The sequence below is a fragment of the Aphelocoma coerulescens genome, chromosome 7 (genome assembly GCF_041296385.1).
Source record: "Aphelocoma coerulescens isolate FSJ_1873_10779 chromosome 7, UR_Acoe_1.0, whole genome shotgun sequence".
Classification (NCBI taxonomy): Eukaryota; Metazoa; Chordata; class Aves; order Passeriformes; family Corvidae; genus Aphelocoma; species Aphelocoma coerulescens.
This window is the reverse complement of record NC_091021.1, coordinates 13,392,795-13,415,423: the sequence shown is the minus strand read 5'-3', so window position 1 is coordinate 13,415,423 and position 22,629 is coordinate 13,392,795. Positions and strand designations below refer to the sequence as shown.

Genomic DNA, 22,629 nt, shown 5'->3' with positions numbered 1-22,629 from the left:
TTTAAAAAGTTACTTGTCACTGAAAAATTCTAAGCATGGAAGAAAAAACGAATTTTATAAAACAGACTTCTACAGCAGCACCCCCATACATTCAGTATTACTCTATGGTGAAAAGTGTAGCTTTTCCTCATGCAAAATTAACACCTTTATTTTTTTTTATAATAGAATTGGAAGTGATGGCTTTATGATTCTGTTCTCATTTTCACAATTCTTGGAAGAATTACACTGAACTTTAGTAGCCAGTTGAAGAGGAAGTTATCCTTCTTCCAAACTTCTATTAACTAGCATAACACAGAGGGAGAAAGTCACTGGTCTCAAGTTACTCTAAAGCATAAAAAAAACCCCAACCACCCAATTAAAAAGTACCACACACAACCCCTTCCCTCACTTTGCTATATAAAGATCAATGCACAAAGAAACTGAGATTTTTTTTCTGTATTTGAACTGGTATAAAGGCTTTTTGTCTTTCTGCTAATTTTTAAAGCAGTTCAGTATGAGGAAGCTGGGTGAAGACTGCTTTTTTTCCCCACAACATCAAAATTATTTTTATTTCCTCCAAGAGCAGTCTCAACTGAAAGTAAATGAAGAAACATACAAATATCCAGATCAGAGATAGGCCTGAACATTGGCATAAACCAGGTGTGAGGGACAACTTCCTTTAAAAGTGCATTACAAAAATAGCACGTTCACATTCTGACCAGGGTTTAAAATTAAGATACCTGGATACTCTGGAAGAAAGTTACTATCTAGTATTTTTGTCATGTACACTCCTTCCTAGAAAATCAAGATTTACTGAGTCTGAGTTGCTTACTGAATTCTTTTCATGGAAGAAGCACGAGCTACATGAATTACACAGGTAATGGGCAGCTTGGTATTATAATTTATTTGTATACAATCATAATGTACCCTGCCTCTGGGTACAGTAAGTTTAGTGCTGCATGTTCCCTCAGACACAGAAACAGTCCTGTAGCATGATGGGGCTATTTGAAGTGATGAAAATGTGAATGAAGGAAGAAAAAAAAATACAACAGCCTGTCAAATAGATTTTGAAAAAAATGTATCAGTCACAGCAGTTAACTGCAACAAAAGCTTAGATGGAGGTGGTGGCAGTCTGATTAGTCTCTAGCAGATGGAGGGCTCTTCTACTGCATGAGCACCTTCAACAACAGCTTTCACACACTTGGCCATTGTCTGTGATGCTCTACTGATGGAATCTGTAAAAAAAGAAATCCAAACATGTCAGTGCACAGACACAATACAAAATAAATTTAGTACAAGACTGGATACAAAGAGGATAAATAAAATCACTTAGTTGAAAATACAGTCTGTGCTTTATGTAAATTCCAAATAATTTTACTGAAAAATTTTGTTTCTTCCAAAGACTCAAATCCTGTGTATCTTAGCAGAAAGCTTTAAATTAATCATAAGAACCTTACTGTAAAGCTAAGTAAAATGTTCTGCTGATTTCAGTACATACCTGTCATATAAAAGTCTTTTATTGTGAGCTGAGGTGGAACAAGAGGATCAGCAAGAAGCTGTTGCTTCGCTAACTGTGGTAAGAAAGGAAAAGAAAGTCACCTTTATGATAGGAACTTGTTACCAATTTGTTTAGTGAATTCTGCATTCAGTGCGTGTCAGAAAATGCTTCTCATATTACATATGAAGATTTTTTTTAAAAGCATTATGCTATATAACAGCACTAAATCATGCCAAGATGCTTTAGTTTTGCTTACCTTTGCCAATTCATTTGCCTGGATGAAGTAGTTAGCTTCTTCCACATCATCATATCGAACCAGATTGGGTGATACTTCTTCTAAACGCTTCCGTATTTGATCAAGGTTCTCATAAGGCAAGGTCAAACCAGCCAACTAAGAGATTCACAGAAAGAAATGCCATCAAGTCTAGGGATTTAATTCATAGTGGTTTAGATTACCAATCCATTAACATCCCTAAGGTAAAGTGGGGAAAAGCCTACACTCCTGAAAACAGGCAGTTAGAATGCACAACCTGAAGCAAAGTCAGTGTTCTGTTGCACTTCTGATGCCTACATAGTCAACACTTCCCCATGTTAAAAACCAGGCTGTCCTGTTTGCTATACACAGGATAAAAAGAAAAGAAATACTTTTCTCCTTCCATACTTGCATTTTCCTTAGTTTACCACCAAAGGAGATAAAAGTTGATGCAATTATCAATGCATCTTGTTCCCTGTGAGTAGTGAGCACATATCTGACTTCATCTAATGATACCAGATCCTGGCCTCAAGAGTCTATGCTGTTTTCTTTCTGAAAAACAAGAAACTGCATGTTCCCACCAGCTTCCTCTAAAGCACTTCACAAAGACCTGCAAAATTTGCAGAGCTTTCCCATTATGCATTCCAACACCATACAGCAGCCACAATAATAGAGCAATCCTCAAAAGGGAAACAATATGATTTAACTCACAGAATTAACACAGGATTCAATACAAAACATTACTTCTTAAAACTATGTGTTTCCCTGAAAATCTACCTTTTTCTTACATTGGAAAGTGTTTAGAAAAAGGAACTTAACCTCTCAGTGTATTTTTATTAGAAGCAACTTAAAACAGCAACGGTACCTCAGAGACAGCCCTAATAATTTTCCAGTCTTCCCTTGCCATCCCGGGAGGAGTTACTGCTACTCTTGTCTGCTGGGCCCGACCTTCAGTATTTACATATGTGGCTGCCTTCTCTGTATATGCTGCTCCTGGGAGAATAACATCAGCCATGGGAGCTCCCACATCCCCATGATGCCCTAAATACATGGGAAGAAGAAACAGTACACAACCACATGAGACATAAGTAAGTCAAAAAGAAATGCTTTACTAACACAGGATTTCTGTGTTCCCAGAAAAAAAGGGCTTTCAAAGTTTTGCTCAGCCAGTAATCTGAAGACTGTTAGGCTGACTGCTCTGAGGTCTTACTTGCCTAACACTTTGGGGAGAATGAATGGACTACAAGGAGGAGTAAATGGTACTTCAGTCTCTATAGTCACTCAGATTTGGGAGGTTCTTGGAACAAGTCTTGCTAGATTAAGATCATGTTTTGGTATGATAGAACAGCTGGAAACTAAAGCTGTTTTGTCTGCCAGGTCTGAAGCTATATTTCTGAAGACCTATACTGGTTTATATTCCCTTATTACTCATCAACTGTTTCCCATCTTTACCTAAGAAATAGGTAACCAGTATCTCAGTTATGTGTTTTAAGTTCTGCTTCTTGGCGGAAAACAAAGGCTGAAATTCCTCAAAGGGTTTTATGCCACTATGTATGCTTTTTCTCCAACTATTAAGATAGCAACACTTCTTAATTTACATGTACTAATTACCTTGATAGATGATAAAACAGTCCTTTGGCAAGTCTTGACGTGTTATACAACCCGAATCTGCTCCCAAGAGATACAATACTTTGGGCGGATTTTTCCTAATTGCCTCGACTCCTGGTTTGAAACCCAGGTCCAAAGCAGCTACTTGACTTGCAACCCTGTAGGAACAAATACATCATGACTTTTAAGTTATGTCAGAATTCTCCCTCTCCCATCAGAACAGACCTAACTTCTTTTTCTGACTAAATATTTTGAAGGGATGTAAGAGGTTCCTAGCAGTAACAAGACAAACATGAAGCTTAAAGGCAGCTGAAATTTTTGACAGAGTATCAAGTTAGTTCTGCATTTTGACAACCTGACACCATTTAAAGTTTTCACAGGCAATGTCACCTATTTAAGATGGGAGAGCAAGAATAAAGGTGCACATTGAAAGTCAGGACGTAGCAGCAGGCAGCTTACTGGTGAAGCTTGATGCGCCAGATGACATTTGAGCTATGAATGGAACTCATCAGGCCTTTAATTTAGGGCACTCACATGGAAGATGAAAGACCAGCTCTTGGGCCATCACTACTCGAAATCATCAAAGACTTAAGACCACTATTTCATCACCATTTATTCACACATAAAAATACTTTTAAAAGAATGAAATAATCATTCTCATTTTCTGGCAGTCTTCCTTTTCCAAAGCAAAAGTTTTGCATAATCCTCCATAATCAGATGCCAGTCTTATTTAAAAGAAAAAAGACTCTCTCTAGAGTACAGTCTTCCAATGTAACTCATTTTGTCTGACACAGACACAGAGGTTTCAGTAAGTTAAGTTGCTTTTTACACTTAAGGTAGAACGGATGGTGCACCATAAGTACGGAAGTCAATATGAAAGACTGCCAAACCACACTTGTATCTGTGTATGTATGAGTGTTCTTTAACTCATCAGTGTTTTGGTACTAAATATTTCAGTTTCAGCAGCAGAATGTTATATTTAAGTTTCTTTCAGAGGACCAAGCCCTGCTCTAACTATACTAGTTTTACATCAATGAAGCCACTTTTGGCAGAAGAAATTTGCTGAGTCTCCGGAACCGAGTGCCATTACATTTGCTGAAATAATTTTTCCTTTACAGAGATGGTCAATTTGACAGTCAGAATTTTAGAAAGGGAGTGGTGGAGGATTGTCCAAGAGACGCCCGTCTATTTAAAGGAGTAATATCCTGATAAACTGAATAGCTAAGATTAAAAACCCTCAGATGAAAAACTGTGAAGCTTTTCTATTAACTATTCAGTTGAGAAGCTGCACAGTAAAAGGAATGTTAAAAAAACAAACAAACCATATTATTTAAATACACTTGCCATTTTGTTTTTCTTCCTCTAGATAAAATGCAGTCATTTAGCAAGTGACACTGGTCTGCTGTGCATCCTACTGAGCACTGTGGTAGATGTCTTTAAGCTCTCTTGTAATCTGTGCCTAAATCGAAACCTTAAATTCTACATTTGAATATAATAAATTAACAAAATCTCATGGAGAGCCTGAAAAGTTTGCCAGGTCAAGGAATCCATTTTTATCAAGAAGTTTTTGCTAGCTTGTACTTCAGGTTTGTATATTCCCTACAGGTTTTAACCCAATGAGTTGCTTGTGTGTATACAAAGCAATCTGTACACATACATTGTGGTAACCCGTGTAGTCCAACGTGCAAGCAAGCTACTCCCAAACAAATTTTAAAGCAAACCTGTGTAGGATGTTCATAACTTTCCAATCAGCACCAGCACCACTCTTGGCCCTGGCATTCTGTGCAATGGTGGAAACAGCAGCATGGATGGCAGCTCCGTCACTGCGCTGCAGGGCTGCGCTTCCCACCACCACCATCGGCTTTTTGGCATGGTCGAGGACCTATGCAAGTCAAGAATCAGAAATTCATTCCACAGCTATGAAGACAATTCTTGGTACAGAAAATGTAATAAATCCCAAAATTTCTCCATAACTCTTCCATGCAAACCTACGGTTCCAAAATGGTCATTGTTTCATTTAGAGATAAAGCCAAGAGAAACTGCTGTAAAGCAGGAAACTACCTTGTAAACACAGAACTGTACACTCGATAACCACACATTTAAGTGGAAACAGCAGTGCCTGAAACAGCCTGTTTTATGTCAAGAACTATTCCAGGAGTTTCCTGCACTGCACAGTTTTGCACACCTGAATATATTACACAGTTTATACATACTGGGTACACACTAATCATTACCTCATCTCTGCATTTGATTAAAAGCACATAACCCCATCTACAACATAGTACTTTTCTTCAAATCTGTCTCTGGGGAATTCAGATTATTACTCAATATCTGTGGAATTTAACAGTCACACTCTTAAGTTCTGTGTACCTTGGAGAAGGCATGTTTGCCAGAAGCAATGTCCTGAAGTATCTGTGGGGACTCTCCTAGATGTTCATAAGTGTAGGTCAAATTCACAGGAGAGCCGACAAGGGCCACTTGCAAGTCATTGTGAAGCCAGCTGAAAAGACAGCAAACATTTTATAATTTTTTTAAAAATACAGAGTTTTACCCAACCAAAGCCACTAATTGTAACTTCAGCAGTAACTTAAAATAGGATTGCAAAGAAATTTAAATGGCATTCACTGTTTTCTTACCATGCAGTTTATTCTGACTTAAGCAAGCCAAAAGGTTTTTTAGGAGGATTATTTCTCTAGATATGTTCTAGAAACAGTACAGCAACACACCTTATGACAAATTCACAACTCAGTTCCCTCCTCCCCTCAAACTTCTGCCAATTCAGTTTTAGAAATCCACTTATTTCTTAGATAAACACTGAAAAATTTAGCTAGCTGATTATCCAGTTTTTCTTTTCTGCAGCTTCTCATGGCACAGACTTATAAAAACACATGAAACATATACATTCAAAAATCTCACTGCATTTTCTCCTCTAAAAATTTCAACATCTTTACTGTTTAAAATTACATTATCTTAGCATTAAGAAGGACAGGGCTTTTATAAACCTCATTTGCCTCATACTGACATATGTTATTAAAATTGAATTAGCTATGTTCAAAAGTTTGGGAAAGCCACACTACTTGGCAAAGAAAATGTTAAACTTGAATGACTGCTTCTAAACTCAGCACATCTGATTTGTTACAATACAAAAAGCAGTAAACTGATGCTGAAAATAAATCTGCAAGGAATATGCTTCAACAGACTTCTATAAAACAGAGAATCTGAGGTGTCTGTGTAATGTAACAAAGGAATAATGTCTGAGTAGATGAACTTAATGTAAAATGTCAAAGTGAGAATGAACTAGCTCTACACTATAGGGTACTACCCTTTTTCCACACATAAATCACCATTCCCATTACTAAAAGGTGAACTAAATCCAATGATCCCATCTGAATGAATGCTCTCAAGTTACTGCCTGCAGCTCCAACCAAGCATTCTATCAAATCCAGATGGATTCACATGCTTATTCGCCACCAAGGAATACAAACCTCTTTCGAATTCTAGCATTAAAAAGCGGTGCCTCAAAGCGTGGATTGGTGCCAACCAGAAGGAGGACATCTGCCTCCTCCACCCCAGCAATCTTAGCATTCAGCAGGTAGTTAGAGCGTAAATCCGTGCTGTAACAAAAAGATGTGAGAAAGAGGATGAGAATTCAGTAGAGGGAAGGAATGAAGCTATGGTAAAGATTGTAGATGCTCAAAATACTTTCTCATCTTGGGGAAAGAAACAGAAAGAAGAGATTTCTCAATCCAAATTACTAATCATAACTGTACTAAAGTTTTCACACCCCAAATAGAAATAGACTAACTTATCCAGCTCACAAGAGAGTAACTGGCTTTCAGTAACTCACTGGTAAACTGCAGCAGCCATACATACAGTACAACATGGGGGTAAAGCATGCAGCCCTTGCTGGAGTAGAGATCAACTATGCATCAACTCACAATCCATAAATACTCTCTATATGTGAGTATTGTAAATTCAAATAAACACTGCATCAGCAGTTGTTATCCCTGCTAATTTCAGAATACTGCCATGAGATGATCTGCAGACTGGAAAATTTATTAACATACTAATTACAGACAGACATTGCCTGTCCTCTTACCCAGCTCCAGCAGTAGGGAAGATCTCTTCAGTGCAGAGTGTATCACAATTCACTCTATTCAGTAGGTCTTTCAGAGCTATTAGTGCTTCTGCATCCACCAGCCCTCCTACAACTGCTGCTATTTCCTTACCATCAACTGCCTGGAGCTGGAGAGAAAGGAAGTATAAACACAAACAAAAGAAACCACTGAAATAAATTCTCATTTAGCCCAGGTAAATACTTGTCATGTTAAGGTGTGCCAAAGCCAGCAGTGCAGCCACTGGCCTGGAGTAGCACAAATGGATCAGTGGTGTCTGATTCCTGCCAGGCAGCAACTCCAGCTCCTTCAGAACTCATGATAAGGAAAGAAGAGCTCTCTGTATTCTATGCAGGTCTCTCCCACTTGAGTCATCGCTCAGAAGTAGCTAATTCTCATTTGGTATGGTGAGAGAGGAAGGTTGGTGAATGCTTTTATTTTAACGAAGCCACAGTGCAGACAGAATGCAAACTTGCCTAACATAAGCTTGGTAGTAAACTTAAGTCAAAGGCATTATCTGAGAAGCAAGAGTTTTTGTAACAAACCCTGCTACTGTAGCATGGGCAAAAACATCCTTGAGGAAAGTTCAATTACAGTTATTCAATTCTACTTCACCCACATAAAATTTTTAATCAAAATCCAGAGCAGTCATGCAGCACTTCATTTGAGCTGCAGAATCAATCACCACACAGAGAAAGCACTGAGGAAAGCACAATTCAGGTATAAGTAATACAGATTTAATGTCTTTGATGGCAAAAGTGGTGATAGCACAGTTTAAATAAATTTAAAGATGTCTTCAGATAGATCAGAGTATTCAGGAAAATTGCTTCCTCCTAAATTTCTGAAGAAACAGTTTACTTTCTTATTTGAATAAAAGTAATTTCTCTCCCAATGCTCCAAATGAAAGCATGATAAGAAAAAGCTCTTTAAAAGGTCCAATCCATGAAACAGGAAATATTAGTAAAAATGAGAAATTTATGAGGAAACACAATGGATTAGCAAATGTTCCCCTCTAACCTTAAAGAAAAAAGCTTTTTTGATATAACCCATTTGATATTAATATTTGTAATACATCCAGCTTTAGAAATTAATTTTAGGCTACTTATATTGAAAATTGTTCTTACCACCCCAGCAACACGAGCTAAAACATCCTCCCATGAGGCATAAACAAACACTCCTTTCTCATTTTTGATCATTGGCTGAGTAAGTCTCTGACGCTTCAGACCATCATAAGCAAACCTAAATGAATGAGAATATTATAAAAGAAAAAAGATAAAGATAATTGTGTATAATTCAGTGAGTTTTCTAACTGCAAGCTTTTAGAAAAGAGAAATATTTCCCCTGAAAGTTTTTCTTCTCAAAAACACACAAAGCAACCAGTAATACAAGTTACTGTGAAAATAAGTTACAAAAATCAGAACATTAGAAAACTCAGCAACTTCAATTATAGAATTAAAAAACACTTTTTTTTTTTTTTTTTACACTGTAGCTTTACAATACTAAGAGTTGAATCCCAAAGTCAGTGCTACTGTGCACATTTCTCGTTCTGCAAAGTGTGCCTTTAATGCATGTATAAAGATGTGGGTACAAGCACATCCACACACCTTGTTTTGTCAGATATCCATTCCTCATTGATATCTTCATGCAGCCTTGGCAAAATTCTCATCACTTCTCCAGTTCTTGTGCTCACTACGATGTTGCTTCCAACTGCATCAAGCACATCAATTGACTCTACCTTCCTGTTTATAAGAACAAATAAACCACTTGCAGTCTTTCATATATAAGTAGCAACAGCGTCTTATTTTTGGCCTGAATAGAGTTTATTTTCTTCCTAGTAACTGGTATAGTGCTGTATTTTGGATTTAGGGTGAGAATAGTGTGATAACACAGGGATGTTCTAGTTGTTGCTAAGCAACATTTACACCACATCAAGGACTTTTCAGCTTCTCACCCAGGCCCACAGCAAGGAGGCTGGGGGGCACAAGAATCTGGGGGAACACAGGCAGGACAGCTGACCCCAACGGGCCAAAGGGATGTTCTGCACCACACAGCAGCAAGCTCAGCATATGAATGAGGGGGAAGGCTGGCTGGGGGGGGGGCTGCTGCTCCAGGACTGGCTGGGCAGTTGCAGTGTGCATCACTTGCTTTGTATATACTAATTCTTTTATCATTATTATAATTTTCTTTTTCTGTCTACTAAACTGTGTTTATTTTAGCCCACAAATTTTCTTTTTCCTCCCCAATTTTCTCTCCCATTCTCCATGGGGGACTGAAGTGAGCAAGTGGCTATGTGGTGTTTAGCTGCCTGCTGAATTAAATCACAACAGTCCTTTTAAGCAACCAGTGTGGGGCATGAAGAGTTGAGATAACAACAGATCTGACCAGAGTGTGTGAAAACGACTTTGTTACAAGTATTCATTGTATTAGTTTAACGGGTGCTAGTCTCGGAGCTGCTGCACACGTCCTCAGAGCTGTGTTATGTAACACCTTGCTGGCTGGATATGTTCCCCGTTTGCTGTTCATCATCTCTGGAAGGTGGGTTAAGGATGTCATTCTGTCATAGTGTGCTACACTGGTTTACGACAGGACAGAATTGCTGGTCGAGACTGATCCGGTGCTTGCGCTCAGCATCGCTGCCGGCTCCGTGCTTCGGGAGCCCTCCAGAGGACACTGTTGGTAATTACACCCTCCACCTTCTCGGAGAGCCCATCTGTGGGGCGACACCTTCGTCCGCCTTCCCCTGCTCCTCCAGACTCATTACAATAGCTCCTCCTGAGGATTTGGAATGTCCTTGGGATGCTCAAACCAGCATGCCCCTATGTTCGAGGCCAGGCTGGATAAAGTCGTGAGCAACCTGCTCTAGTGGGAGGTGTCCCTGTGCATGGCAGGGGTGGTTGGGACTTTATGATTTTCAACGTCCATTCCAACCCTTAACATTCTGTGATTCTGTCTCCTGAATGTGTTTCAGGTCTTGTTTAGGGTTAAACAGCTACTTAAGAAAATCACACGGAGATCTGCTCTGAGGCTGGACAGCTTAGTTTCACAAGATAGTTTAAAAAGTATCTTCAACAATTACTGAGTTAATGAATTTGTATTTTCCCTTATACACATCTTTTACTAAGCAATCAGCACAACCTACAAGTCAAAAACATTTAAGGGTAAAAATAAGGGAAGAGCAGTCTATAAGCTATAACATTCTTCCTTTTCTTAAATAAGCTGTAAGTAACAGAATTTGTGTTAGATTCAGTCTATGGAAAAGTCTACCACAAAAATGCAGAAAACAAAAATCAGAGAAAACCCTTGGTATCATAGATGGACATATTCTAAGATAAGGTGTAAGACAAACAGAGAAAGCTGTGTCTTCAGTATGAGTTAAGACACCTACCTTGTCTCCCATGGGCGTGCAGTAAAAGCATATGGCTTGGAGGTAAGAGCACCAACTGGGCAGATGTCAATAATATTTCCTGATAACTCAGACATAAACATTTTTTCAACGTAAGTACCAACTTGCATATCATTTCCTCTTCCGGTTGTTCCCAAGTCATCTACCCCTGCAACCTCACTGGCAAACCTGGTAGATGCACAAAGAAGGAGAAACATATCTGGAATGTACAACTGCAACACAGAACATTTTTCAGCCCTCATCTCATTTTCTTAAGATAAAACATTAGTTCATACACCTGAAAGAAGAAAACAATTGTTTAGATGCATTAGTCAGTGCCATCACATGCAGGAGCATCTGCAGAATTTCATTCAGAAAGGGCTACAAAAGCTAGGGGGAGTTATATCAAAAAACAGAGCAGTTCCATACTCACTGTAATACACAATCTGAGTCCAAGATTAGTCCTAACTAACAAGTTCTTTCTAGAACTAGTTGGGTACATTGTATTCTTTTCCATCTGGCTCAAGTAGGCTGCTACTGCATCTCAGGACTACAGAACAGCATAAATATAGCTACCAGAGGCTATCAAAAATAAACAGATCTTACAACTGTGGCTGAGGAAGTCACATATCCATTCTGGCACCAACACCATGGGACCAGTTCTGCCCTGCAGAACTCTGATTTCACTTTCATGCATTGGCCATCTCTCTCTATTTCCTGTCTGGTAGCTCCAGGAAACCAGCTATCAGTCACTAACAGAAATAAAAATTTTAAGTACAATCAGAAAAGAAAGTTTTTAAAAACTGACTACCCCTCATGGGGTTGCTTTCACTAGTAACAAACTGACACAAATATGCCTGCTCAGTACCCTCCTCAGTGAAAAGTAAACGTTACCTGATGCATCGAGTGCACTGTATACACCGAGTCATGATGGTTTTGACTAAGGGGCCAATGTTCTTGTCCTCCACAGCACGTTTGCTCTCTCTAAATCTGCTCCTGTCACTGCCAAACATCATTGATTGGTCCTAGAACAGACAACAGAACACACACATATCCAGGCTGCTGGATATGCACAATTTCACCTAAGACAAGAGTATTATACATAAGTCTACACAATTTAATTGGATGTTGTACCTGTAGATCACATTCTCCACCCTGATCACAGATAGGACAGTCCAATGGGTGATTTGCCAGCAGAAACTCCATTACACCCTCTCTGTTAGGTTCAGAGAATGAAGTTAATGTCAACTTAACATCATTTAGCAGATAGTACAACTAATCAGCCAAAGGAGGCTAAAAGAAAGGTACCTTGCTTTCCTGGACTTCTCAGAGTTTGTCAGTATATTCCAGCCCTTCATAACTGGCATGGCACAAGCAGCAACTGGCTGCAATCACCATAAAAAGCAAGCATGAATACAATATATTTCTTCTCAGCATGGGCACAAACCCCCACTCCCTCCCCCATAATTCTAACGTAGGTATCTGTTATAAATAAATAGAAATAAAGAGGTCTGCAAGGGAAAAAAATAGTCTAACTGATAAAGTCGCTAGAAGCCATACTTAGTAATAATCTGCTATATAAAAAGGTTAAATTAGTTATGATTTATTTAAAGTTAAAAATTCTACCATTTCCAGTCCCAATTCAAGCAGTTACAGCATTAAGAATGTCAGTTGTAACAGGTACAAGGCAAATCAAAGAGCTTCAGCAGACATCTGGAAAACCTCTAGAACTGAAGTTCAGAGTATGAATAATTTACAAGACATTTATTTTCACAAAGCCTGTATAAAGTCTTGGAATAAAATTCTTCTCGAGATTACTGCAAGATGAACAAGAACGCCTGCTCAGTAAGCAAATTCCTCTTACTTTTCAATCCCATTGTGACTTCCACCTTTAGTGATAACCCAACATTTCCAGAGACCCAAAGCTCAAACTATGGAATTGAAGTTGGGGTGACCTAAAGAATTTTATGTGTGAGTATAAATGTGTAATCCAAGACTGAACTTCAAAAGAACATGCATAGATTTCTTAGTCCTGCTGAAGACAGTGTTCACTCCTGAAATCAACTACTATTTCCCAAGAGATATCAATGCATTAAAATAGAAACTACTAACTGCAATCTTTACTTAGAATGCAGATGCTTATCCTACAGCTAAATTCATACAGTATCTGAAATTTATTATTTATGTAGTATCAGCTGAAAATGCATGGCTGAAGCTTGAACTACAAAGCACAAAACGCATCTAACTGCAAACACACAGCTATCAAATGCTCATATCCAAGAGCAAGATAACCCATAATAACCTGAGAACTGACTCTGACCCATAGGCAATCCCTGCTGTCCAGCAGGGAGATGAGAAAAAAATGCTTTGAGCAGCTAAATGACAACAATTATTTACAAGATTTAAACTAGGCCCAAGCACAGCAAAAAATCCTACTGAATTCCATATTGCAATTCCTACAAAACACAAACAATACCTTTGGAGCTTTCTCTATTTCCACAAGACACATCCTACAGTTCCCAGCAACAGAGAGACGATCATGGTAACAAAAACGAGGTATCTGAACTCCAGCCTTTTCACAGGCCTATAAAAAAAATAAGAAACAAAGGAGAATTAAATCTTAGTTAGACTTTCCAGCTCCACCTCAGAAAACACTAAGGAGCTTTTCAAAGAGTAATACTGTCAGTGCTCAAGAATAGAGTGCATTTGACCTTTCATCTTAAGAAGTGACCATAAATAAAAAATTGTGACAAAGCAAAAAAACGCCAAGATATCAATTACAAATACAGTTTCTCTAACCTTTGTAAGTGATTGAGGAAATGAGAACTGACCCCTCTTTCATTCTTTCCTCCAATAATAGAGACAGTTCTCTGTAACAGGGCACTAACAACATAAATAACTTTTTTAAGAACACAAACACTCTTTAAAGAAAAGTGCATCAAAGCAAAATCTGAAAAACATAAAGAGAGCAACAGGCATAATGATTTCAGATAATTCAGCAACACTGATACTCTGTATAAAGGTACTCCAGCACAGGCAATCTTCAACTTCAGCAGACCCCAAACTCAATGACAACATGACAGAAGAAGAGACAGGAGGACAGAGCCAACAAACTTGCAGAGAACAGATGAAGACAGCCTTTCCTGCATAAAACCCCCACAGCTGATGGGGATTTATGGGATCTATGCTACAGCATAATAGCTATGCCTGCCAGAAGAAATACCACCAAATTTAATTAAAAAAAAAAAAAAAACTCTAACAAGATTGAATTTTTCTGACAATTTCTACCAAAAGCAAAAAGAACCATGTCAGTAAAACTGAAAAGCTAATTTGAAAAAATAGCACTTAAGAAAAATTTACACTAGGTTCCTGCTGGGGGCTTTCTAATGCCTAAATAAATTAGGAGCTTGTATCCAAAGAACAAAGGCTACATATTGAAATAAATTATGTACTTTAATATTCTAATTCACTATACACACCCCCATTTAATGGCTTCTTAAAAAGGAGTTTTACTTGACACTTAAGCCTGAAAGGCAACAATGCTCAGTACAGGCTGGGAGATCCAGATTCCCTTTCTTCCCACACTAAGAATAATAAAAGCAGCTAAGGATGAGCACTCTGAATTGTAACAGCTAATAACTAAAAGGAGACAATCCCTCATTTAACCAAGACACGCTGTAACAAGACTTTACAAAATTTACAGGTTCTGAAACACTACGAGGTCACTTATTGTTCAGAGATTGACAAATTCTGGTTGAACTTCTATCTCTGTCTGTTATTGCATTGCATAAATTTTTGTAGCTGGGATTGATGCTGCATGCATCTTCTTTCAGGCAACCATAGCGTATTTTTCTTTTTCATACACTGAATTCCTCCAAGGATTTCTGTCACATGAAGTTGGATCACAGCCAGTTAAAACACCCCTAAAGAATTGCAAGAAACAACGTAAAGGTGGGTGGGTTTCTGCTGTGTGGAATAGAACGTGCTACCAAGAAGTGAGATGGGAAGTCCCAGAAAATTCAGAATGCCATTCCCCACACCTGCAGTACTGTGGTTCCCGGGTTCACCAATACAGGATGGCCATCCACAAACACCTCTATTTGGTTGCTGGCTGCTGTTGCAGTTGTACGTCCTGAAGGACATGGAAAAAGAACACAAAAACAACTTTCACTTACTGCTAAATGCAAACCATCAGACCCCACACTCCTGATTTTAGTTATACAGTACTGATAGAATCCCAGTTCTACAAACAGTGCGACACAGAATCCCTTAGCCTGCAAACCAAGCATGCACACGTACCCTTCAATAAATGAAATGCACATACGTTTATCACCACAGACCCAGGTATAAACTACAGACACTTACCACATACTCTGGAGGACTGGGTGACCCCAGCTAAGGTCCTGGGGACAGCAAGCAGTCGAAGCATGGTGCTTTAGCAAAGAGAGAAAACGGCACTGTTGTTATTAGTTTGAATGTCTGCTGAAAAGTTTTAAACAGGCAGAGTAAAAACTTCTACACCGGTTGGAAAGGAGCACGTATATACACCTGTACGTACGCTTATGGGAGAGTGAGTTACCGCCTTCAGACGCAAGATACGATTCTTTAGCGATTTATACACACGCGTAGGAATGTCACCGAGCGGCCTCTCCGCCTGCAGCGGAGCGCCGGCCCCTACCCCGCTCCCCCACGGACCCGACGGCGCAGCTCGGCGGCGGCGGGCCCGGTGTTGTCGTCCCCGCGGCTGAGGGCACGACCGGCAACAGCGCTACACGACGGGCGGGTCACCTTGGAGGCGCCGCTGCCCGCTGGGCAGCCCCCGGCCCACCGCCCGGCCCGTCAAGGACACCGGGAGCGGCGGCGGGCGGAGGCGCCCGGAGCAGCGGCACCCGCGCCCACCGAGCCCGCGCCGCAGCGGCACCGCCGTTACCTGGCACAGGACGGGCGGCGGCGCCGCGGGACGGCTGCGCTCCGCCTCGGCCTTTATGGCGGCGGGCTCGGGCCTTTCCGCCGCTGCCCTCAGCCACCTTCGGCAATCTCCGCAGCCTTCTTCGGCAATCTCCGGAGAGGGCAGCCCACGCTCGGCAACCTCCGGAGCGAACCGCTTCGGGTATTTCCGGCAAGTAATCGGCGAACGATGACAGGGGCAATTTCCGCCACTAGCCCACAGCCTTTTCGGCCACCGTCACACGCACTACGCTTCTCTCGGCAATTTCCGTCCCTTTCCGCTTCTTTCTTCGCCCAACTCCGGAAACTTCCGCTGTTGTCAGCGGGGCGGGGTGTGGCAACAGCACAATGTTACAGAACCCCTGTAAGGCCGCAAACCTTCCTAGGGTTTATAGTCAGTCTCGCTTTTATTACTCCGATGTTTCCCGCACCTTTGGTGTCCCGCCCGCTAAACGCCCTGCACTGCAGCAGCCGAGCCGTGAGGAGCTACCTCGCGGCTCGCTCTCGCGGAAGGATACGCTTGCGCGCAGTATCGCGGAGGGATACCGGCGCTATATAATGCCGGCGCAGGCGCTACGAGGCCCTTTCCCGCGGCGGTGGCGGTCGGGGCGGGCGCTGCGTGTGGGCCGCGCGCCGCCGCCATGGGCTTCGGGGACCTGAAGTCCGCCGCAGGCCTCCGCGTCCTCAACGACTTCCTGGCCGACAAGAGCTACATCGAGGGGTGAGAGGTGGCGGGGGGGTTCCGGGGTGCGGGGAAGGTGAGTCGGGCCTGGCGGAGACGAGCGGTGGGGACGCGGAAGGGCCCTGAGTCACCCTGGCAGCTGCACGGGTGGCACTGCTCGGCGGCCACCGCTGCTCCACGTGTTCCGGCGTGCCCCGAGCAGGGGGGTTAATTTGCCATGTTCTCCGCAGGTACGTCCCTTCGCAGGCTGACATAGCAGTTTTCGAAGCGATCGCTGCCCCGCCGCCTGCAGACTTGTTCCATGCTCTCCGGTGGTACAATCATATTAAGTCGTATGAAAAGCAAAAGGCGAGGTATGGTTAAACTGCGAAGCTGCAATATCTCCGCAAACTAGCCTACAAATTGTTGGGTTTGTTCGAGTTTGAACAAAACTGGTTTCCGGTAGTACCACGTGGCATTTTGTGTTGTTGGAACACAAACAGTTCCAGAAGTAGGGCAGATCTGTCCTATGGAAAACAAAATTAACGATTTGTAGTACAGAAGGACATGGAAAGAAGGGGAAATACGAAAGGAAAGACTGTGTCTATTTTTTTTAGTGATTTTAAGTGTTCGTGAAAGGTGCTGCATTGACATCCGTGGAGACTGCAGGCCTCTCTAAAAAGGTACAGCATAGGTGGGGTCAGTATTGCTACACTGCTTTTTCTGAGCCTCAGTCCTCTTCAGAGGAAACTCATGCAGAGATGGTTGGCTCAGTCTCCAGTCTGCTTCTGAAGCTTTTGTAATGCTGAAGGCGACTGAGATTCTAAAGTGGTTTCACAAAGTCCACTCTAGAAACCACTCATGGTTCCTGAAATCAAAAGCCAGTTGTATGGCTCCAGTAACAGCAGTTCATATTAGCAATATAACTATGTGCTTATTCTAAGATACTAGGGCTATGTGAGCTGCAGAAGGTAAATTCAGGGAGTTCTGGTCCCTTGTCCTGTTGAGTGTGAGGGTTTAGGGTAAAGCGTTCACTGAAACATAGGAAAGTAGCAGTTACCTTTCAGTAATGTGTTTTCAGTCACTTGCTAGTTCTTAAACAAGTGAAAGTAGTTTTTGAGAAGTATGAGCAAGAAGTTGGTAATTCCTTCCAGACAGAAGGTAGTGCAGGTAAAGGATTCCAGTAAGAAAGCTTTTCGTATCCATGTGCTAAGTTGGAGTAGCAGTGTTGGGCAGGATTGGAGCAGCTTTGACAAGCTACAGCAAATCCCATATTCACAGATTAATCATCTGGCATGTCAGGAGCATTGGGGGCTGTCTTTCAGGAGGTTCTGATTTCAAGTAGCACAACTGGATTTTTATTCTTTTTAGCACAAGGTTTTCATTACAAATGCATTTGTAGGTGCACTGATGAACTGGCAGTGATTATACTGATGTTTTAGTAGGTTCCTAATATCTGCATTTTTCTTTCAGCTTACCAGGAGTAAAGAAGGCTCTGGGAAAATACGGTCCTGCTGATGTTGAGGACACAACAGGTGTGGCCACAGATAGCAAAGATGATGATGACATTGACCTTTTTGGATCTGATGATGAGGAGGTACTTAGGACCTTTTTGTATTATTTTTATTGCTTTTTACAAATAAATGCAGGTATGCAGATTTTCACCTTGATCTAGTTACTTACATTTCTGACTTTGATAACAGATCCTTCTTGGAATTCTCAAGTGTATCTTATCTTTGCAGAATAGGAAGCTTGGAAGGTAAACCCTCAAAATTTAGAAAATAATATGTTGGAATGGGTGAACTGTCCAACTTTGACTGGTTACATGATGAGTAAAACAAAAAATCACCATCTTTCGGCTGACAGTTGTGATGATTTGTTTTTATCTGAGTAGATGCCAGTCAGTTCGGTAGCGCTTCGGAGATGCGGCGGGTTTGGTGCTTTACTGTAACTGCAAATTTCTCTTTCAGGAAAGTGAAGAAGCAAAGAAACTGAGGGAAGAACGTCTGGCCCAGTATGAATCAAAGAAGTCCAAAAGTATGTATGCATGCCAAGAGCTTCCTAATCTTTTATGCTTGAGTTAATTTTCATGCATTTGAACAGGATGGCTGGAAACACTAATTAACTGTAATAATAGATCAGCTTGACTGAATGAGACAGAAGTAATTGGCTTCACTTGAATTGCCTGTGAACTCAGCCTTCCCACAGCAAATGGGAATGTTAACGTGCTTTTTGTTGTGCTTCGTACACTCCTGCTGCTTGTTCTTTCCAGAGACTGAGATTTCTACATAAATGGAGATAACTTGAGGATTTTCTGTGAAAGTTTAGAGAAACTGCTGCAATGTGCAAGTTACTCCACAGCTACTGGTCTGGAACTGTTCAGAACTGTAGCAGTTGCAGTATTCCCTCTGTGGAAAATAAACTGTTACACAGCGTTAAGCTCCTTCTCAGATCTTCTGAGAAGGACTTCCTATGTAACAAACACTGTCAGCTACTTAAATCTGTGTTCTTTTACGGGACTGTTCCTCAAGAACATAGTGTATCTATGTATTGAAAGTTGGGATGTACACAGCTGCAGTACTTCAGAAATGTACGTTGGTTCCAGAGGCCTGTCACAGCTATGTGAGCAGCTTCTTGTTCATGAAATTGGATAAGCTGCTCTCGTAAAACTAGTTTGCAAGTATATCAGTGAGATTTTGAAAGATTCCTTCCTTTTCATGGTGATTTTCTTCCCCCAGAACCGGCTGTTGTTGCCAAGTCATCAATCTTGCTTGATGTGAAACCTTGGGATGATGAGACAGACATGGCCAAACTAGAGGAGTGTGTTCGAAGCATTCAAGCAGATGGCTTGGTCTGGGGATCTTGTAAGTATGGGGAAATACCAGAGCAGGGAGAGGGAGAGAGTGCAGTCCCTTGGGATAGCGTATGTGTAGTTGGACTTGCAGTCACTGCTTGCTGATCTCTGAAAGGCAGGTAGCTAAAACGGGGGAACTGCAATACTACAGTACTTCAGTGTCTTCATATGGTCAGAAAAGGTGTATTAGTGCAGCGGCCTGGTTAAGATTTGAATACAGGTTTTGAAAGCTGTAAAACTTCAGCTCTGCTATCCTGCATCTCCCTGTACAATTGTGGATGCAGCAAACAAACTCCCATACCACCCACATCACTGATTTTCTGTCCACAGAAAGAAACCCTTCTTAAGTCCATTGTAATGAATGCTGGGTTGTTAATTAGATGGTCCATAATGTGGAACAAAGGCTGTTTTTGTGTATTTCTGCAAATTGCTTTGGTCAGTTCAATCTTAGATCGGTGGTTTTAAGAGATTCCACCAATAAAAGAGTACTAAATGCCTTTTTTATTTTGCAGCCAAGCTAGTACCTGTTGGCTACGGTATCAAAAAGCTTCAGATCCAGTGCGTTGTTGAAGATGATAAAGTTGGAACAGATATGCTGGAAGAGAGAATAACAGCTTTTGAAGATTATGTACAATCAATGGATGTAGCTGCTTTCAATAAGATTTAAGTCTTGATATATCTAGAATAAATGTTGTTGCAAAAAATGTGCAGTGTCTGTGCTTAATTCAAAATCTTAGAGTAACCCAGCTCACAAAGGTAATGTTTTCTGAATGGGTAAAGTAGAAGCTGGAACTGAGTTTTAAGGTGGCTCTGACACCTCACTGTAGTACCCAAGAGCATGAGTGAAGAAAACAGAAAATTGACATTTACCGTCACTTCAGAGTTAACATTAACATGGCTTTAAAACACTGAAATGCTGTTTGCTCCATCTGGGGAGAAATTGCTTCTTCAGAAATGTTTGTAATTTCTCTGGATGGAGGGATGGGTTTAAGGGAAAAGAGCAGTGCTCAATCAAAGTGCAAGTAATGTTTTAGTGGGTAAACGAATTCCTTTTGTTCCGTGAGGGTGGTGACTAACCAAATACATCATGGCCTTGGTTGATAGTTAAAACTCCAGTGAGAGGGAGACAAAGCTCCAAAATGACTGCAGTGCTCTAAAGATAAGGCCTGAGACTACCCTGGGTACTTTCTCACCTGTTCTATGATGTAGAGGGATTGTTGGTTGGTTGGTTGGTTGGTTGGTTGGTTGGTTGGTTGGTTGGGGTTTTTTTGAGGTTTGGAAACATCTGCACTGAAATTCCGTCGAGTTCTGTGTCTTTATTAAACAGCAATTAATGTTGAGGAGGAGCCGCTTCCATGCGGGGTGCGGGCGGTGCCTCTGGGGGGCGCTGCGAGCCCAGCGCTGCCCGCGGTGCGGCACCTGCCCAGGGCAGGGATCGGGAGTGATCCACGGGCCACAGCCCCTGCAGCTGTCTGACTGACTTAGTGAGAGACTTGCCACGGGACCAGGACTGAAACAATAAAAAAATAGCTGAAAATGCAAATACATAAAGGGTATTAAAAGTAGCGAAATTAGCATCAGTTTGAGCTGTTTGCTCCAGATTGGTTTCTAGATTGATTTTGCCTTTTTATTTAAGGATTGAAGAACCTATCAGGAATAAATTGTTTCCCAAAAACTATCCATTGGAATGATAAAAAGTTAAAAAGCTGTTGAAGTTGTGAAGCTTCTAGACAGATTCACAATTCTAGGCCTTGCATTGGACTGACAGGATTTATTGTGACCATGAACTGGAAGCCTTTTATGTGTCACATTGGTCTCTGAGATGAACATGCCCAGTGTCAAAGCCTGACAGCAGCAGCTTAAGTAACTCCTTTTGTTGTTTTTCTCACAGAGCATCTGTGTGGTTATCTGGCACAGCAGCTCCTCTTTCTCCTTGTGTAAAAGTTTGCCAACTTCACGTTATGTAGGAGCTTTGTTTATAATTTGTCTCAGAAAAAAAAATCTGCCTGCTAGAGGCTTAAAGCACGGTTAAAGAACTGAAAGTGAATATTGTTACAGGCTCACTTGCCACCTTCCATAAACCTAACTCCTAAACAGTACCCTTTCTGTGGTAATTCTCCAGCTGTTGCTTCTGCTAAATCATGTAGCTTAGTTTTATCAATTCTGTCATGGTGCTGTTACAAGCAGGAAATTGGTAAATGCCATATTCAGAAAAACAAATTATTAAAAATTCTGCCTCAAAAATGCAGGTTTTATTATCTCGGCCATCACTGTTTCTGACCTCCCATTCAATGTGCTACTTACCTTGATACTCTTTTTTTGGCATTCAAATTTATCCCGAAGTGGATAAAACATTTTATTTATATATGGTAACTTTGTTAAAATACAACACTAAGTTATCCATGTGACCTGCCAGACTGGATTTGTGTGTTACGTTTATGCTAAGCATGCTCTACAAACTCTTTGGTTCTTGAGATTTCTTTTGTGTCTTGGTTTTTTTTTTTCCCCCTGATGTTAAAAGGAAAGTTGCTGCACAGGAACAAAACAGAAAAAGCCTAGAGAGCTCAGTCTTCCTATGGAGAAAATAGGTAGACATGTGGGCAAGAGAATTCCACTCAATCCAGATATATTTATGTTAGGAGTTTTTGTAGTGTTTGGGTATGTGCTGCTATATTACTGTGTCGTTGTGCCTGTGAAAACTCAGCACCCTGGAGTAAATGAGGCAAGTCTCCCAAGTGCACCCCGTAACTGAAAGATCGGAAGAAAATTCCGTAACTTCGATATGTGATACACGGGAATACTGGGGAAACAGTTTTAACAAAAACTAATCTACATAAAAACCTTCAGAAACACAAACTGTCCAGGAAGAAGATAAAAGTAACTAGAACCTGTCTATTATTAAATGTGTCAATAGCTATTTCTATGGTATCTCTTTACGTGATAACACAGATTCCTTCTTCTGGTCCTTTTTTTCCATTGTGGTGAGTTGAATGAGCATTCCTCAGTCCAAGCAGCATAGAATTGTTGGTATTGTTTTAGAGACTCTTTGGAAACAACAACTTAGAGCATTATCTGTTTTGTTTAGAGATCTTTCATTACTCTTGAAGAAATGATTTCGATAATTCTGTAACTGATCTTGGTGTGAATGGTAGTAGTTACATTGCTCAATTGTTAATCCACTTAATGCCATAGATCAAGGCTGATTTTGGCCTTACTCAGTTCTATCCTCTCTCCTGTCTGCTTCAGGCTACACTTTCTGATCATTTATGCAAGATGGGACATATGTGCTCCCTCATGTCCTCATGTGAAAATCAGTCTCTCTGCTGTGTATA

At 40.9% G+C, this 22,629-nt stretch overlaps 2 protein-coding genes and 2 non-coding genes across 6 annotated transcripts; 3 read left to right on the top strand and 1 right to left on the bottom strand.

Annotated features, from left to right (window-relative positions):
* Window positions 1-420: 420 nt before the first annotated feature.
* Window positions 421-16,042, bottom strand: NDUFS1 (NADH:ubiquinone oxidoreductase core subunit S1). 3 transcript variants are annotated; one of them, XM_069022251.1, is made up of 19 exons: window positions 15,766-16,042; window positions 15,201-15,268; window positions 14,876-14,967; window positions 13,312-13,419; window positions 12,144-12,220; window positions 11,970-12,051; window positions 11,730-11,860; window positions 10,839-11,024; window positions 9,058-9,192; window positions 8,578-8,692; window positions 7,438-7,583; window positions 6,824-6,952; window positions 5,709-5,838; window positions 5,060-5,220; window positions 3,342-3,496; window positions 2,596-2,771; window positions 1,734-1,868; window positions 1,478-1,550; window positions 421-1,214 (listed from the first exon to the last, which is right to left on the bottom strand). In XM_069022251.1, the coding sequence occupies exons 2-19, from the start codon at window positions 15,262-15,264 to the stop codon at window positions 1,123-1,125; spliced, it is 2,187 nt and encodes a 728-aa protein (XP_068878352.1). In that variant the 5' UTR covers window positions 15,265-15,268; window positions 15,766-16,042; the 3' UTR covers window positions 421-1,122. The 3 variants fall into 3 exon arrangements, with proteins under 3 accessions (XP_068878352.1, XP_068878354.1, XP_068878353.1); XM_069022253.1 differs by lacking the exon at window positions 15,766-16,042 and adding an exon at window positions 15,384-15,704; XM_069022252.1 differs by lacking the exon at window positions 15,766-16,042 and adding an exon at window positions 15,394-15,704.
* Window positions 16,043-16,352: 310 nt separating this feature from the next.
* Window positions 16,353-20,003, top strand: EEF1B2 (eukaryotic translation elongation factor 1 beta 2). Its single transcript, XM_069022254.1, has 6 exons — window positions 16,353-16,503; window positions 16,695-16,817; window positions 17,917-18,040; window positions 18,414-18,480; window positions 19,182-19,307; window positions 19,810-20,003. The coding sequence occupies exons 1-6, from the start codon at window positions 16,424-16,426 to the stop codon at window positions 19,962-19,964; spliced, it is 675 nt and encodes a 224-aa protein (XP_068878355.1). The 5' UTR covers window positions 16,353-16,423; the 3' UTR covers window positions 19,965-20,003.
* Window positions 18,261-18,340, top strand: LOC138113676 (small nucleolar RNA SNORD51). The gene has a single exon (XR_011152301.1). It is a non-coding gene; the product is annotated as a small nucleolar RNA SNORD51 (small nucleolar RNA).
* LOC138113679 (small nucleolar RNA SNORA41) lies at window positions 18,797-18,930 on the top strand. Its single transcript, XR_011152304.1, has one exon. It is a non-coding gene; the product is annotated as a small nucleolar RNA SNORA41 (small nucleolar RNA).
* Window positions 20,004-22,629: the final 2,626 nt, after the last annotated feature.